This window comes from Mustela putorius, unplaced genomic scaffold (assembly GCF_011764305.1).
Source record: "Mustela putorius furo isolate JIRA1106 unplaced genomic scaffold, ASM1176430v1.1 tig00000487_pilon_pilon_pilon, whole genome shotgun sequence".
Lineage (NCBI taxonomy): Eukaryota > Metazoa > Chordata > Mammalia > Carnivora > Mustelidae > Mustela > Mustela putorius.
In genome coordinates this window covers 4,728,250-4,746,446 of record NW_025421399.1, presented here as the reverse complement: position 1 = coordinate 4,746,446, position 18,197 = coordinate 4,728,250, and the positions used below count along the sequence as shown (strand labels likewise).

Sequence of the window (18,197 nt, the reverse complement as noted above, 5' to 3'; positions counted from 1 at the left end):
GATAGGCAGACATACGGACAGGTGGATAGAGATGGGTATATACATGCTGTAGATATAAATGGTCTAGATATAACAGCTACCCCCCTTTTCCACTTCCCTCCCTCTTCACCAGCCCCTCCCCTTTAGGCAGAAGCAGAAGAGAACCAACCACTTGGGAAAGAAAGCCCCAGAGGCCACAGAGGGACTGGAGGAGCAGAAAGAACATTTGCATTCTGTAAGCCTATGAGAGCGGGTGTTTGGTCTTTTTTGCTGGTTCCGTTTGCTGTTGAATCTCCAGCAGCTAGAATGATGCCTGGCATGAAGTCAGTGCACAGTCAATACTTAATAGATGACTCTGCCATCTCACATTGTAGAGGGAAGAAAGACATTACCTTCGGGGAGGTTGGAGACTGGTTGGGGCTGAATGCAAGAAATATTTTCATTTGCAAACAACTATGCATATGTAAACAGAGATCATGTAAATGCACATTTTTTAAAAATCCTGATGGCGAAGGTTACCTAACAGAGAAGTTTAGACAAGAGGAGCCTCAAAGGAAAAGGCTGGCCATTCCACAATATCTAACCTCTCATGACCTTCAGGAAGAAGGTGCCAGGAAGGAAGGGGAGGGATGCCCACAGATGCTCGGGGGGTACAGGCCTTGCCCAGCTCAGCCCACCTCAGCCCACCTCACCGTGTCTCCAATCTTGAGTCCGACACAAGACTTGAGGCCTGGGATGACCTCGTTGTTGAGACAGGTGGCGTTGAAGGACAGAGACAACTCCTCAGGGAGGTCACGCACTTCCAACTCTACTTTAGAGCGGATTTTCTAAGCAGGAAGGAGCAAAAGAAGGTAAGGAGATGAGCCGAGAGGAACGAATTCCATCCCAAACAAATTCTGTTGGGGGCCCCGGACTCACCCTGGCAGTACCAGATGCTGAGGCCCGCCTGGAAGCTGCCAGAGGAGAGCATCTCTAGGAGCGTGTTTCTTACTACATTTCCTGCCCAAGACCTGTTTCTCTCTCTCTGCACTGGTACCTGGGTGACTCTCGGTAAAATCTAAATCAGTTCCACCCTCCTGCAAGCCTCAAGGATGTGCTAAAAGGGAGAGCCAGTACTGGTCCCCTTGGAGAGTGGCCATTTTTACCAAATTTTTAAACCAACCTCACCTTCCCCAGGGCTCAGCTTCCTCTCCTCCTTGCTGTTGGAGCCTCGTCCCTCACCCCGTCCTTCCTCCGATTTCAGGACTCTGCTCCTGCCTCACCACCCGCCTCACCCTCTCCTTCCCATCCACTTCCTCTAAGCTCTTCACGCGTCACCCCTAACACTTCTTGGCATTTCTTTCAGAGCCATTTCTCTCTCAGGAGGCCGCATTCCTCCCAGGGCCGGCCAGCCGTGAGCCTCTAGAAAAATAAGACCAATGGGGCGCCTGGGTGGCTCAATGGGTTAAAGCCTCTGCCTTTGGCTCAGGTCATGATCCCAGGGTCCTGGGATCGAGCCCCGTGTCGGGTTCTCTGCTCAGCAGAGAAGCCTGCTTCCCTTCCTCTCTCTGCCTGCCTCTCTGCCTACTTGTGATTCTCTCTCTGTCAAATAAATAAATAAAATCTTTTTTTTTTTTTTAAAAAAAGAAAGAAAGAAAAAGAAAGATAGATAAGAGGAAGGCCAGGAAGGCTGCATGGTGGGCTAGCATCCAGGACTCCCAAATCTGAACCCTCCTGGGTCATGCCAAGCGAGGTAGACTCCTAGCAGGCCTATTCCATACGCAAGACACTTACGCCATAAGCATCAACAATGAGCTGAAGGACATTGCTGGAGTCGGTAGACAGAATCCCCACTGTGGTCCCTGGGATGAGCTCGCTGTAGTTCTAGGAAGACAAAGGATGTGCAAGGCTGACTGAATGAAGAGGGTGGTTTCCAAAGGCCTCCCCAAATCAGACTGAGGGTCTTGAAATGAAGATTGAGGGAACAAAGGGTTATTTTACTTGTTACTGCCTGTATTAAATCTAGCAGTTTTTCAGCCCTGAATAAAATAAAATAAAATATATAAAATTTCATTAATTAATTAATTAATTAATTAATTTTAATAAATAAGAAAATAAAAACAAGGAACTTCTCATACCCCTCACACCCACTAAATGACTCCCCTCTGGTTCTGCAAACACCAGCACACCTGTTCTGCTAGGTTCAAAGTTGGGGGAGAGAAGCAATAAGAAGGAATCACTAGCTCCTGGGAATAAGCTGGAGGAGGGTCTTTCCAGGCTGGGGACAAGGGCTCATGGTAGGGCATGCTGGGTCCCCAACACAGCTCTACCCATCATCACAAGCCACGCTCTGGGCAGCCCTGGGGGCATAGTCACCTGGTAGAGATTGACTACATTGGCAGTTACTGCAAAGATCAAATTGATGTTTTTCTGGGATAGCTTCTCGGTCATCAGCCCCAGAGAGGGATAATCCTGGAAGAAGGGAGGACATGGAGGTCGGTTAAGAATTCACCTCTATTCACATACATCCCTGGATCCTACACTTTAGACCTTGGCTGATTTGGGCCGTGGCCCACACAGTGGTGGTGCTTAAACATTTCCACCCCAAGATCATTGTGAGCCAAGGGAGAAAGGAGCAACACAAACCCAGCTGTGAACCCCAGGGACAGATGAAGAGGCAGAGGCTGGTGGTGTCAAAACCAAGCATCTCTTTCTTGCCGCTAGACTTCAGTGTGTTCACACCAAGAAGCAGGTTCCATGAGCCAGGTATTGTCAGGCCTCATTTTGTTTTCCATCAACTCATTTAACAAACGTTTATTGAATGACAGATATATTATAGTCTCTGCCGCCAGGGAGCTCCTGGTCTGGTGAGGACGACAGGTACATACAACTACAAAACAAAGCCAAGATCCAAAGCATGGCATCGCAAGGTGATGCTGGGGACCAGAGGAGAGGGGTGGGTGAGGGGCAGGAAGTGAGGAGGGAGCAGCAAAGCGGAACTTGGAGTCTTCCTACCCCTTGCTCTCCATCGTACATGTGTCAGGCTTCATTGTGAAGTTTCCTCGTTCTGTAGCCACTTCAAGTGCCTCGGCCTGGTGTGTGTGCTTCCTCATGGTGGTCTCAGCCTTCCTTGCCAATCAGCATTCACGTCTGTCCCTCTAGCACTTACCCCTGAGGCAGCCCACTCTTTGTTCCCCATGGAGTGGTCTTCTTTTTGGTAGTTCTTCTCCTTCCTTAGGACCCAGCTCAGGTCCCGCCTTCTCTGGGAGGCCTTCCTTGGCCATCCCAGGTCACGATGAGCTTTCCTCCTCTGAATCTCTAAAGCCCTTATAGATGGTGCTACTCCTTTAGCACTAATCACGCGTCTTGTATTCTTGGTAGCACATCTCCTCAACTAAACCACAAAGTGGGGGACCTTCCATTGTCCCTTTATCTCCTTCAGCCCCTGGGAAGCTGCCATGCCTAGAGTAGGTGTCAATGCTTAGTACTGACTCATCCAATGCCTGGCAGTGCCCGACTTGGACATGGCTGACACCAAGGAACTCAAGTCACAACGGGATGCTGGTGAATCATGAACATGTCTCTGGGATTCCCTAGGCCTTGCAGGATCATCCAGCTCAGACCCCTCCCTTTAAACAGGTGTATCATGAAGCCACCTAGACAAAGAGCTGCTATATTGTCTTTAAGAGATGAAGAATTCACACCTACCCCCAGATACACAGGGTATCAGTACTCTGAAGGTCTTACATTTCTTGACGGTTTAGGGCAATTAAACTCCCTCCCTCTTATTTGACCCTCTAAGGCCATAGAAAATAACCTTTCAGAAGCCTTCTCAGGTATCAGCTAAACTTCTTTGTTCCAAGCTAAGTGACTCGGTCCCCCTCAACCTTTCCCCACGGGAAAAGATCTCCATTCTTTTGATGATCTGCGTCTCTTTTTCCTCAGTCTTCTGCTAACAACCCCAAGTGAGCATAGTATTCCAAGAAAAGGATGATCTGTACACAGAAGATAGGAAGGCCTGCCTTCGGGTCCATTCTGGATGCCATGATGCTGCTGGTGGTGCTGGAGGCAGTGGAGGTAGTGTCAGCAGTGACCCCAGCCAGGACCACTTACAATGGCTGTGCCATCTGTCCCCTGGATGAGGATGTCCAGTTGCTGTGGGAGGCAGTGGGAGGATAGCCTGAAACAAGGCCCACGCCCTGCCCCGGGGAAGGGCTGCCATTTTCATAGTCACACAAAGGCTCTGCCTGGGTTAGGGCAGACCTGACCACAGTGAATTGGGACCACAGGTGGTACCAAGAATCTCACCATGGTAGTGGAGGCAGAGTAGTGGTTGTCACTGCCAATGTGACACTCCCCATCGTTGGGCTGGACAATGCCTGCCAGCCTTCCATCCAATGCTATATGGGTCTTGGCATCAGTGGTAAACACCAGCAAGTGGGATGCATCATTCCTCCAGCCAATCTTCTCCTGTTAAAAAAAAAAAAAAAAAGCAAAAGAGAGAAAGCAACTTTAGCCATGTCATTGGTAGATGGCAAACACCCAAGGACTTCCACTCTTGAAGGGCTGAGTAAGTCATCTAGAACACAAGTCCCCCTGGAACACAAGATGGAGCTTTTCCAGTTTGAGGATTTCTGTTCTCTTAGGAAAGGAGACTCAGCTGATTAGTTCAAGAGACTCAGCTGATTCAAGCAGCTGAAAGATACCTACTTCAACTCCAAATATAACTTTTCCAATGATAATCACATGGCCTGTCTAGAAACCCACCTGCACGGGCAGAGCTGGGAGCGGCTAACAAACTCCCATGTGAACATCTGCCCACTTTGCTCAGGTTAAGTCTACCCAGCCTTGACTCTGATACACTCCTAGAGAAGGCAGGATGATGCTCTCCCCAGAAAACATCCGGCATCACTGAGGTTCAAAAACATGTCAGCTCTGGCCGGGGGTTGATACAAACAAAGGTTGCCTATCAGGAGAAACTTCTTGCTCATGCTGTACAAAACTCAGCTTGGTTCCTCTTCTTTCACATCCATATCCCCACAGTTGAACCACTTCCTTCCGCCATTTTAATCTGTGTCAACCACACCAGGTGCTCTGTGCCCTCCAAACTCACGTCACAGACTGTAGCCTGCATGATGGCATCAAAGCCACCCTCTGGGGCATCTCGGTTCCGTGACACATTCTGCTTCTTCACCTCCTCATTGAAGCGGGTGACCTGGTCAGTCAGCGTCAACACATGTTTGTAGCCAAACATAGGCAAACAGGTGGCCTTCACGCTGGGGAGGAAGGAGGATAATTTAAGCAGATATCCTGATGGAAAAGGTCACATGGGGAGTGAGAGGGACAGAGGGGGAGGCAAACATGCATGGCAAGCACACTGCCCAGGCCAATCCTATACAACCGCAATTAACCAGACAGTTCAGACCCCAAGCCCCTCCTATCACCTGAGCCATCACATTGGCTTTCCCTCCAGCTAGCCTAGAAGGTAAGACAGTGAGTTGTGGAACCAGACTATCTGGGTTCAAGTCCCAGTGCCTAGTCATGGGACTGTAGACAAGCTTCTCTATAAAAATGATGACATGATTAATCCTATCTCCTAAGAGCTGTGTGAGGCTTAAAGGAGCTAATTTATGTAAAGCCCTTATACCAGAGTGAGGCTCTAGTTGTTGCTGTCACCTTGGGCTTAACACTTCTCTAAAATAATCTTAACACAACGGTAAGTTCATCAAGAACTTAATGTTCGTGAACCATCAACAAATTGATAGATCTGTGCCAGACAGGAGCCTTTCTGTCCCCAGCGCAGTGGCTTGTGTAATTGATGGCTGACAGCTTTACTGGGGAAATTTACAACCCAGATGGGTTAAAAGGATAAACTAAAAAGTAAATTTGTATATTGTCAGGCTCAATAGCCATCATTTTAAGTTATTATACTCTGTGGATTTTTATAGTCCCCACCAATTAAATAATAAGCCATTCATTCACTCATAAGCCAAAGTGTCAACAGAGGCACACTTAACAATTTTTTAATCTATTAGAAGGGTCAATAAATAACATTTCTACTCTTTTTTATTCCCCCCTCCCCCGCCAGGACATAATTCCTCTCATTTTAATTCTGTAAGACTCACACTCTTGATAATGAGGAGGACAAGGGACTCAATCCTTCTGAACTCATAATTCCTCTATTTACTTTTCCATAAATTTCTACTTTTTATCTCACTTCCCTCCCATTCTCTCTTATCTCCTACTTCTTTGTGACCAAGACAAGAAGGTGACTAGTTCTCTTTCTGGAAATTCTATACCCTTTCTAAATGCCCATCTGGTAATCCTGGGGGTGCCAAGGGTCACAGAGGTTTTGGTAGTTTTTAACACTCCAAACAGTCTTGGATTCTATTGACACAGCACTACAGACCCACAGGCCAGCTCACTTGCCGGACAGGAAGCCCAAGGTAGGAAGGAGATATGATTTGGCCAGATGGCAGCAACAAAGTGATCCTAGAACTAGAAACAGGAAGCAGGACTTGGACCAGCCTGGGACAAAGCAGAGCGATGCTGGCCCAGCTTCTACAGGAGGAACTTACTCATAGCAGGGGTTTTTGAGAGCCTCTGGTGGAGAGATGAACATGTATGGTGACACGGGTTTGTCCACGAAAGCCCCGAAGCCAATCCGCAAGTTACTGGTGAGCTTGTGCATCTGGGAGGCCAGCTTGGTGCCTAGGTTCTGGATGCTTGACAGATCATCCTTCATGGAGAAAGACAGGTCCATCAAGTAGTAGATGTCCACAGGGTAATCCTCCACTTGCCGGACTTGGATGGAGAAATTCTTTGAATCATCTGGAAGCCAAGGGGATGTTAGTTTTTCTCCTTTTTCCCCCTCTAAGACTTCATAAGTGGGTTTGGATATAGCTGAGATTAAGTAGCTTCTTGATCAAATCAAACTTGAAAGCCCTTGACCCTTCTTCTCACCCTTTGTAATTCTGCTCCTCTTCCAATCACTTGATCCTCTGATTTTTTTAATCTCTCTCTCCTTTATTTTTCTGTTCTACAATTCTCTACCCTTTCTAAATGCCCATCTGTCTAACCCTCCGGGTATAGTGATTACACTTCAGATGCTGTTAAAGGCAGGAACTCTGCCCGGCCTTCTCTGAATCCCAGAGCTCCCAACAGAGGCCTTGCAGAAAGAAGGGACTAGGTTAAATCTTCTTGAAACAATAGAAAAGTCTAAATCAATGCTTTAAAATGCTTGTCTCATAGCCTAATCCTTCCTCCCCTGACAGTCTCCTGTCCCTATATTCTCTGCCCTGGTGCCTCTGCCCCAATCCCACCCGGAAAGGGGGTTTACAACATCATATTACTTTCTCATCTTCTATCTCATTCAGTCCTCAACATAAAGCTATCAATTAGGAAAAAACAGTCATTGGGGGAAAGAAGAAATAAACATTTTATTGAGTTCCTACTATGTTAGAAGGATTAAGTAGCTTGACCAAGGTCAAATGGCTAATCTATGGGATAGTTAAAATTCAAACTCAGATCTTCTGATTTGGGGTTCCAACATCTTCCATTTTTCTACATTCTCTGGCCCACACCACACCCAACACCCATCCTTCTCTTCCCATACCATTTCCATTGCAAGCTACGTCCCCAAAGTTCAGGCCTCCACCTTGTGCCCATCTACCCAAGGTCTCTCCGTGAAAAGAGCCCCTTCCCTACCTGGCCGTAGCCGGAGAGAAATCCTCTGAGGGCTGACTTGAGTAATCTGGGAGCTGTCTCCAGAGCCCTTGTCACTGAGTGGCCTGGCCTCCAGGATGCGGACCTCACTGATGGGGAACTCGATGGACTCCTGGGCACAGTTATCTTTCAGCAGATTCTCCTTCAGGTTACAGCGGGGAGTGCCCAGAGGCAGGGCCTGTAAGACAGGAGCCCAACGTGAAGCCCTGTCGTCCAAGCTATGTGTCTCTCTTCCTCCTTCCTGCAGGCTTGGCCAACTCCCAATAGCCTAGAGCTTACCCAGCCTTCTAGAGCTAAACCGGCAAAAATGAACCCGGGTGATCCATCCTAAGATAGCCCATTGTACAGAACGGAGAAATTGAGGCACCAGAAAGGTTGGATGAATACCTGTTTGTGGATTGGTAGCTAGGAAGAGGGCCAGTATTGCAAGCTACCTATTAGACCAGCAGTTTTCAAACTGAAAGGCAACCCACATGTGGGTCCCCAAAATCAGTGTAGAGGATCTCAGCCACTGATTTATTCAATAAAATGCAATTGAATAGAATAGAAAGTATCAACACATATAAGTAGTAAAAGTAAATATTATTTCATCAATGTTTCTATATTGGCAGTTGGGTATAATACACAATGATATAAATGCATTTCTTGCCCTAGGTCAGGGTCAAATATTGGAAGCCACTGTGTTAAGACACTGGCTGGGGTGTGAGATTCCCCAAGGGTAGGGGCTGTCCCTTCTCTTTTCCCAGCCCCCACCCCAGGAGATACCACAAAGGTGGGAGGGGAAAACAACAACAGTGACAGCAGCGATGGGGCTAAGAGCACAGGAGAAGACTGGCAGAGACTACATCTCAGCACTGCCTCTTGCTAGCCGGTTTCCAGGGCACGTCACCGAAGCTCTCCATGCCTCACTTCCTCAGTTCTAACGGGAAGACAGTAAAAGCCCCCACTCAAAGGACTAAATAAGACAATGCATATAAAGATCAATCAATTTATTATTTGAGAGAGAGTGCATAGGGGGAGGGGCAGAGGGAAAGAGCCTCCCGCAGATTCCCCGCCGAGGGCAGCTCAGGGCTCCATCCCAGGACCCTGAGATCATGACCTGAGCCAAAATCAAGAGTCGGCCACTCAGCGGGTAGTGCCACCCAGGCACCCCAAGACAACACACATAAAGCCCATAGTATAGTGCCTGTTGCAGGATAAGTGCTCAATAAATAAAAGCTGTTGTTAGGAGACACTCTAGAAATAGCTTCTGGATAAGTTAGTTATGAATAAACCCCACAAGCTTAGGCAAATCCCATGATGCCACACACTGACCAGAGCCTAGCCCATCACTCCGCTTTAAGCTTCCTCTCTCGCTGTAGACACAGGGCAAGTGGAGCACACTTCTGGACACACTGGTGTATATTCCACGGCTCTCTGGAGCTCTGTGTGTGTCCACACCTGAGTACTGAGTCGGGGGAGTGGAAGGGGGCGACACTGCACTGGAAGAAATCCGGAAACAGGCTCCACCCTGGGTCTACCACTAGCTAGCCTTGTGCCTTCAGACTTGTTACTTCAGTCCTATGAAGGCTCTCTCACCTGTTGGGTAAGGGGGTTAGGTGACATGACGTTTTCAGCCCCTCCCCATTCTGATGTCCAGCACCTTGAGTCAGCTCTGTGTGGCCGCTAGTCCGTGAAAGCTCCTTCCTTGCCAGGTTGGGGGACTGGCCAGAAAGCTGGAAAACTCTTCCCTGGGCCTGTTTCACAATATTTGGGCCTTCAGGCTCTCAATCGTCACCTCCATCCCTACTCACTCTCTTTCACAACCGTTTACAGAAGTCAGTCAAAAAACCCATACCCATATCCCAGGAAAACTGGTGGGTTTTTTTTTTAAAGATATTATTTATCAAAGAATGAGAATATGACTGAGAGACAGCACAAGCAGGGGGAGCAGCAGGCAGAGGGAGAAGCAGCTCCCTGCTGAGCAAGGAGCCCGATGAAGGATTTGATCCCAGGACCCCAGGATCATGAGCTGAGCCAAGCAGATGCCCCCAAACTGGTGTTAACATTTACTGAGAACTCACTGCATGTCAGCCTCTGTGGAAAGCGCTTTAGGGGGGATCCGGCAACCTCCCACTAATGGTTTTCTCACACTGGAACTACGATTATTCCTATTTTACAAGCAGAAGAACTTGAGGCTTGGAGGCTTCACAAATGAGCAAGCCCATCTTACAAGAAAGAAATCTAAGGCTTGGAGAAGTTAAGTAACTTGCCCAAAGTTCCAGCGCTAAGAATGGCAGAAGGGAGGGGCTAACTGGATTGTGGGACTGAAATGATCTTTGCAAAATGATAGCTTGTATTACATGCTGCGTAGAGTGAGAATCGAGGCAGAGAAGCAGAAGTATGCAAGCGATGGTCCCAGAAAGACCACACCTGAGAATGCCCAGATAGGGAAGAGAAGGCAAGATAGGGCTGTGGAAGGTGTGGGAAGGACAGGTCATGTTCTGCCGCCTTAGCCCCTGCAGGTGCCTGGTAGCCATATTTCCAGGGGTGGGATTTGGTCACAAGGAACCACCTATGCTCATAAACTCAGGACTCTTAGCCTTAAAACCCTCCTGATACTCAAAGTCGCTCTCCCTCTCGCGCTCAGCCCTTGTCTAATGGGCTGAAAGTCTTCCCCAGGTGGATGGGAACAGGAAGACCAACAGTGCTATAGACTGTTAAACCCCAACCCCCCAGAGAGTAGGAGATAGGACATTGGGAGGTGATTAGGTCTTGAGGTGGAGCCCTCATGATGGGATTGGTGCCCTTAGAAAAGAGATCCCGGGGGGGGCCTGGGTGGCTCAGTGGATTAAGCCTCTGCCTTCAGCTTGGGTCATGATCTCAGGTCCTGGGATCGAGCCCTGCATCAGGCTCTCTGCTCAGCAGAGAGCCTGCTTTCACCCTTTCTCTGCCTGCCTCTCTGCCTACTTGTGATGTGTCTCTCTGTCAAATAAATAAATAAAATCTAAAAGAAGAAAGAAAGAAAGAAAAGAGATCCCAGAATCCCAGAGAGCTCCTCAGTCCCTTCTGCCACGTCATAGCAAAAAGACAGCTACTATGATACAAAATTTGCTGCTTCCTTGATCCTGGACTGCTCAGCCTCTAGAACTGTGGAAAATGAACATTTGTCCTTAAAACACCCAGTTTATGGTATTTTTGTTATAGCAGCCCGAATAGACTGAGACAAACAGTATGAGGACTCTCCTTGCCCTGGGGAAAGAAGTTTCTGGAAGCCAGCAGTTTCCTTCTTTCCCACTCAGCTTCATCAGTGGGATGTGGATAAACAGCATCAGCCGTGGGAAACAGTGCCTAAGGGTTAATCTTCTCAGCTCAAAAGAGTCTAGTGGGGATATCATCGATTTCCGCGTCTCCAAGAGAGATGAAAATGCCCTCTCTGCTCCCAGCCCTGGCCAAAGACAGAAAGGCAGGGGGAGAACTTGTGGGCCCTCAGAGTTTCTGCACCAGAGGTCCTCTTGCTGACCTGCATGGCTCTCCCAACCCTTCTGCCTCAGGAAGCAGTGCCCTGCTCACAGCACTCCCTACCTTATCTCTAATTCCAGCTGCCCACAAAGCCCCAGGGAGAAAACCTGCCAAAAAAGGCAATGATTGGATAGACCAAGAAACACAGAGGAGCCGATCCTTTCCAGGACTAAGACAGAGGCTGAAGGGGAGAAAGAAGGGGAGGCCAGGAAGCTGAGTGAGAGCAGCAAGGCCATTGTGTATCTTTAAGCTGCCTCATCCAAGGGAGAAAATGTTCTAGAGGCGGTTTCCTGACTCCCTGCTTTCCAACATGACAGTACTTATTACAAGAAGGTTTGAAGTGCTAAGCCCTGCTGACAGTCCTTATGGTTTGTTATGAATTTCTCAGAAATATAAACACTAACAAACAAAATTGTTTCCCTTCCTCCTCTATGGCCACTGACATCAGAGGTCAGGAACATAACAGGCCTGCTCTGCAGTCACGCTCTCCCTGAGAGCCTTCTGTCCCAGAAGGATACCAAGGCAGTGACCTCAGCACACTTAGGCAACATTCCCTTCTTTAACAGCCCAGACTGGGAAGGTAGAGGACTGTCTCTAGGTTACTCAGAGAAACAACGGGAAGGAGGGAGGAGGAATGTTAAAGTCCCAGTTCCCAGTAAAACCGGATGTGACACAAGAAAGGGCAGAAAGAACCAAGACCCAGGGAGGCTCCTGAGTACAGAGGAGGTTCCAGCCCACGCATGGTGTGAGCTGAATCCTCTGCCTCTCCTGGGAGAATGATGCATGCTCTTAGTCCCATTCTCCATTCAGCCCATTTTGGATACTGGGAAAGTAAAGCATGAAAAACCCATTACCCTACCTATTTCACAGGTTCGGTCGGGAGGTCAAAGAAGACTGTGAACATGAAATGCTTTCAAACTATAAAAATCTCGATACAAGTCAAATACACTCAAATCCTTTTGATAGGATATAAACAAATAAATGCATATAAAAGATGCCTCTTTTCTACTATGACCATGAGAATTACTACTATTATTCCACTTCTCTTTTCTCAGAGGACAAGGCAGAATAGGGCCCGCTACTTGGTTTTTCTACCCAGAGAGCTATCAAATGCCTCCAACCAAAATCAATTAACATTTTTTTCTGGATGGGACAGCCAATGAGGATAGAAATCACAGAGAAGAAATAAGTCACTCATGTTGGAGTCTTCTACTTTGGCTAGAACCAAACCCATTCTTCACTTATCGTTGGCTGTCAGGCTGAGTGTGAGCTGGCCCGCCTTCTGATGTGTTCTCAGGACTATGTAAGAATTCCCAGCATTTCCCTTCATCTTAGAGTCACTGAATTTAGTAAACATTTGGGACATACTTATATCAAAAATTACTTGTTTAATTCAAGTTTAACTGGGTGTCATGTGTTTCATCTGGCTGCCTTAACCTCACTTCCACCATGACCCCATGATTAGCCCTTTTGATCAGCGGTGTTTGCCAAATTTACTATCATAACAACCCATTCCAACGCAGAAGGTCTGGGATCCAATCTGGGAAACTTTCTATTTAACCAGCACCCCAGGTGATTCTTAGAACCAGGCAAGTTGGGAGGGTTCTAGATTCCAACATGGGGGCAGTGAGACCATGAGTTGAATCTCTGTGTGATCTTGGCCTCTTTGCTATTTTCACAGCCCAGAGGCAGCACACCACCCCCACCCATATCAGTATGCAATCCCCCTCCCCCAAGAACACACCCTATGCAGATGAGCCCAAAACTGCACTCATCCACTTTGGCTATGTTTTCCTCTTACCGGGCCAAGCCCTTGCTATACACACCCAGAGCTGCTGTCCTCTAGGACCAAGGGAAAGCTGAGCCCAACCAGTTGTTTTTCCAGGCACTGCCAACCCTGCCTGCACCGCCACGCCACCGTAGGGAAGGCAAAAGTAGAGGGCCCTCTAGGGTCAGTTATTCAACAAGTCACATTCAAAATGGCCCAGCCGGTTCACTTCTGGTTTTTTAAGTCAACGGCCAAGACACTTTCAGCAGTTAAACTTGGCCTGTGCAGGGGAAGCCCTCAGGAAAACACACACACACACAAAGCGGTCATGTTCAGGTTACAGCCCGGGATTCCCACTTCCCACTCCTCCCCAGAGGAGGCTGGCTGACACGCTTTGCCCCCACTAGGCTCCTCCACGATCTCTCCTTCCCTCCTCCTCCTTTCCCAGAGATAGTTGTAGTCCTTCACTAAACCCTTGGCTTCCCCCACTTTCCTGTTTATACTCCATACTCCCAGACATATTGGACCTTCTACTTCTAGTCATCAGTTTTCTTTGGTCCATGGTGTACTCATTTCCTCCCTGATTCACCCGACCCCCTCCCCACCATTCCCAGGCAGGTCCTACCTTGTGCTCTGAGGCTACCCTGCACCTTCTCTTCCTGTCCTCCCCTGGTCTGCCCCAGGGGACAAAATTTGCCTTGGTCATCCATAAATATTCTACACTTGTCTTTCCCAAATCTGGTCACATGAACAATGGGCTTTGTCTGGTTGGGCCTCCACATACCTCAGCTCCAGAGCTGGTCCCTGTGCTGATCTAAAGGGGTGACAGACACTCCAAGAGTATGTTTTCTTTTTCCCCAAACTCCTCTCAGCCACACTCGCCTGACTTTTCTCTCTCTCTGGGTTGAAAAGGAGAGAAAAGGAACGGACAGCATCCTTGGAGTGACATTAGGGCTTCCTTCCTGGTTACCCATCTGCTCCAGCCAGCTTCAGGCCATCCCATCCAAGACGTTCTCCCTCCTTCGAGGATGCAGTTGCAGAATTCCAACTTCCTTACAAAAGCAGCTTAACAATATTATGATGGCAACCAAGGGAAGGAGGAGATGGCAACTGAGAAGGGAGGAGGCCGCTTCACACTTGAGCCGCCAGCTCAGCCCAGAGGGGTGGAGAACATTTGGGGGTGGAGGGGAAAGATTCACCCACCCCCTCCCCACCCCTCACTCCTAGCCCCAGGGAATGTTTCATTTGCTAAATGAAGTCAGTGTGACCCAGATGTTGGGCAGCTGCCTCTGGAAGGAGTTCCCGTGCTGAACCGTATAGAGGCAACGTAGTGTGTTGGGCTGGCCTCCACAGTTCTGGCAGTCCTCCTGCCTAGGGATAAACACAGCCTCCCAGCTCCCACTCCCTACCCCCCCCCCCGACCAACACCCCCACCAGCCTGCCAGGGTGGTTGCCTTTTTAGGAAACTCAGCAGATTGGGAAGAGAAGCAAAGAGAATGAGGAGGCTGGATTGGAGCAGTCCTAAAACTGCAGAGGACAGAATCTTGCTGTTGTGGCCCAGAGGACACCTCAGGTAGCCCAGAAGCAGCCTGGGACAGGAGTTCAGGTAATCACCTGCTGGGGGCCCGGCCAATGACTCAGCCTCAGACTCTGTAATCACTGGAATCTCTCCAGCCACACTCACTGCCCCCGCCCCCAGGGGCCCTCACCACAGCTCCAAATTCCCAACTCAGCCACAAACAGCCATTCCCTCAGACACACTCATTCCCCAGGGCCCCAGACACAACAAACTTTCTGCCTAGACACATCTAACCCCTTCCGGTCACCCTTCTACCCTCACCAAATTGGTCCAGCACCTTCTCTAACACCTAAGAGAGGGAAGGAAGGAGGAGAATAAAAGAAAGAAAGAGGAAGAGGTAAAGTTGTGGGGACCCAAACTTCACAGAAGAGAAGGCAAGAGATCCTCTGACTGAACATCGCACCCCCGCACCCCACCCGCCAAATGCAAGATTTCTCTTTTATTTGCCTTTTAAAAGTTCAGGGATGGGGGCGCCTGGGTAGCTCAGTGGGTTAAAGCCTCTGCCTTCGGTTCAGGTCATGATCCCAGGTCCTGGGATCGAGCCCCACATCGGGCTCTCTGCTTGGCGGGGAGCCTGCCTTCTCCTCTCTCTCTGCCTGCCTCTCTGCCTGCTTGTGATCTCTGTCAAATAAATAAATAAAATCTTAAAAGAAAAAAAAACAGTTCAGGGATGTTTGTAAGCCAGCATCCCTTCTATACCAAGAACCCTCTGCTAACTCTCTTTTTGATACCTTAAGCCTTGCTTCCCTGGGGTGCTCCACCCCAACAAAAAGTAAGTGAAGTGTGGTACAGAGAGACAATGGCTACAGTGAGACCAAGAACCTAACCAAATTGGCTCATGTTAGGGGGCCACACAGAAGAATCTGGACAGCATTCCCAGCAACAACCCCGTAACAGCTCCCTTTGAAATCCATCAATGGGAAGGCTTCACCCTATCTTTGCTCAGAAGGGACAAGAGACAAGAAATGCCCCTCTGGGTCCATTTCTGCACAAAAGCAACTGAGCCTGGGGGAGAAATCTAATCAGATGTCTTCTCCTTACCTCATCTGAGCACCAGGCACACACAGGACTCACAGCCAGGCACTCCTGGCAGGAGCGGACGCCTCGTGTGGTACAGATGTTGGACACTGCAACAGAGACAAAGACATTAGCACCCAGCTTGGCCTGACAGGGTAACTGGCCTGCCCCATCCTTCCCAACTTCCCCAAACACCCAGATTTATAGCTCTCAGATGCATACAGCAGGTCTAACCATACCACAGACATTCACCAACCATAGGCTGTATGGTAAGGAAGAAAGAATGAGAAAGGTCAGAAGAAACTCATCACCACCCTCACTGATGAGGTCCCCGTGACAACAAGTGCTGGAGCAGGACTGAGCCCTGGACCCCATGTGTCAGGTCATAACTGATGGAATGGCTTTAATTAATTACTGGTTTGACACCTACGTCATGCCTAAGAAAATCTGAAGCCCAGGACAAGCAAAGTGCCCTCTTTCCAACTATTCTAGTGATCGCTTCACAGCCCCTACATCGGGATCCAAAGCCCTGATGTACTAACACAAACACACAGCCTAAATATGGTGGCGGGTAGGGGCGAGGAATGTTCCAATGGCCAGCAAGGACAGGGCAAATCTTCTGAAACCTGCTCAAGATTCCCAATACATTTATCTTTGGGTCAAGGTGTAGAATGGTCCAGGGAGAACTCCAGAAATGTCATAAAAGGCTGAGTGAGATAAACTGGAAGAACATGGATTGGAGTTGAAAAGCCCATATTTAAAAAAAAAAAAAAAAAAAAAAGCCAGTATTTGAATTCTGAGTCCTCTTTTTACTAGCTGCGTCATGACCTCGAGCAACTCGATTAACCTTTGTGAAAGGCTAATATTGACCTCACAGGACTTGTGCCCTTGGTACACTACTAAATGCCATTCAGATGTGAACAGTCTTCGAAGGACAGAGAAAAGGCTGGGGGACAGGAGTAGAGACAAAGGGGACACCAAAATAACCCTAAGAGAAGCTTACCCAAGAAGCAAACCCTGGGCACTTGCTTGGACAGAAGCTCTCAGGCTTCCTGGGTTCAGGCAGGTAAACCTCCACTTTCTGCCATGACCCCAGAAAGGTCTTTTTCAATATAAGGAACAGACTGAGGAAGAAACATTCCCCTTCATGATCCAGGCCATTCATCCAATTTTCTAAAGTGGTCCCTTTGTCCCCCAGCTGGTAGGACCAACAAATCAGCCTAATCAATGGGGTGTTTTTCCAGTGCCCCCAAAACTTCTCATCAAGTTGAATGTCTCAGTCCGTTTTACTATAGCGTGACTGAACTCCCTTCCAACATCTAGACAAAACACACCCAGAAAATGTGTGTGTACACACACACACACACACACACACTATTGTCAAGAAAAAGTATCAAAAATTTGGAAATAGGCAAAGGAAATACCGGTGTCCTTTCAATATAATGCAGGATATTGACAAGTAGACCCACCATACTCTTGAAGCACCTGATTTTCTAGGTGTGTACATCTTTGTTTGACTTCTACTGATTAGCGTATTTTATAACTCTATAAGGGTAGAGGTTAACTTGTAGAAAACCAGTAACAATGGAAATGATTCTTGATGAGAACAGTGTATATGATTCTTGTCCAACCACAATGCAAATAATTTGATAGCAAAGGTAACCTTCTGAAGGTTAGGGTTCATTGCTTTGTAGAACATTAACCAATTTCAAAACTGTCAGATAATTGATTTCAACATTCCTTTGACTGAACAACTATAAATTTCCCTTCCCTGAATTTTCTAAAGATTTTTTTTTTAAGTAATCTCTCCACCCAGTATGGGGCTTGAGCTCCCAACCCCAAGATCAAGAGTCACACTCTCTACTGACTGAGCCAGCCAGGGGCCCCTTCCTTCCCTGAATTTTCTATATGAAACTAATCTTAACATCTTACTGCTTCCCTCATTAATTAAGTTGAATAAATACTTTGACACAAATTCATGTTACATTTGTATGGTAATCATACTTTCAACTCTATAAACATTAGATTTTAATGCTGTCCATCTCAGGGCCTCATTAGAGGGCAGAGGGATCTAACAGAAAGCGTAGGCAGCCAATCAATAGACCGTGGTCCTCACTGAGTCACCCTTACCAATGTGGCCTTAGGCAAGTCATTTCACTCCCCTCAGCCTGTTTCTTTGCTTGACTCTTCCTAACATATTATAATCATTCATCTATCTGTCTTAACAACACTGCCACCCAATAGATTTTAAGCCCCTTGAAGCCTGCCCTACCCTGCCCAGCCTGGGCCAGCCGCAAGTCCTTGCTCAAAGTAGATGCTCCATGAATATACATTGGAGCAAATGAAAAGGCATTGGACTAGATCAGTTTTGTTTTGTTTTTTTAAGCAACCAAGCTCATGTCTCCATATTATCCATGGAATTCCAATATAAAACATGCAAATAAATGGGTTGAAACAGTTCCTCTGACAATTTAAACTTTCACTGTTCTCCTAAAAACACCAGAATCATATGTGGAATCCTGGAAGCCCTAGGCTTCCTCCGAGCTTGAGTCTGTCTCATTTCGAAGGCCCTTCCCGACTCCACAGTTCTGCCAGTGGGGTGCTGCTACCAGCCCATAAGTAATTCCCGATCCCCGGTCTCTGACGTGA

General features: G+C 47.9%; 1 protein-coding gene across 2 annotated transcripts in view; it reads right to left on the bottom strand.

The window, feature by feature from the left end:
* Positions 1 to 18,197, bottom strand: part of ITGB3 (integrin subunit beta 3) — a 49,881-nt gene that overhangs the window by 19,216 nt on the left and 12,468 nt on the right. Inside the window, exons 2-9 of one of the 2 annotated variants that reach the window (XM_045080862.1) lie at positions 15,573 to 15,658; positions 7,666 to 7,861; positions 6,537 to 6,789; positions 5,072 to 5,234; positions 4,267 to 4,428; positions 2,335 to 2,430; positions 1,753 to 1,842; positions 672 to 806 (exon numbers count right to left, since the gene is read on the bottom strand). In XM_045080862.1, coding sequence (XP_044936797.1) covers positions 672 to 806; positions 1,753 to 1,842; positions 2,335 to 2,430; positions 4,267 to 4,428; positions 5,072 to 5,234; positions 6,537 to 6,789; positions 7,666 to 7,861; positions 15,573 to 15,658 — 1,181 coding nt within the window. Of the gene's footprint in view, positions 1 to 671; positions 807 to 1,752; positions 1,843 to 2,334; positions 2,431 to 4,266; positions 4,429 to 5,071; positions 5,235 to 6,536; positions 6,790 to 7,665; positions 7,862 to 15,572; positions 15,659 to 18,197 lie in introns of those variants that run through there. The other variant, XM_045080863.1, reaches the window with a different exon arrangement.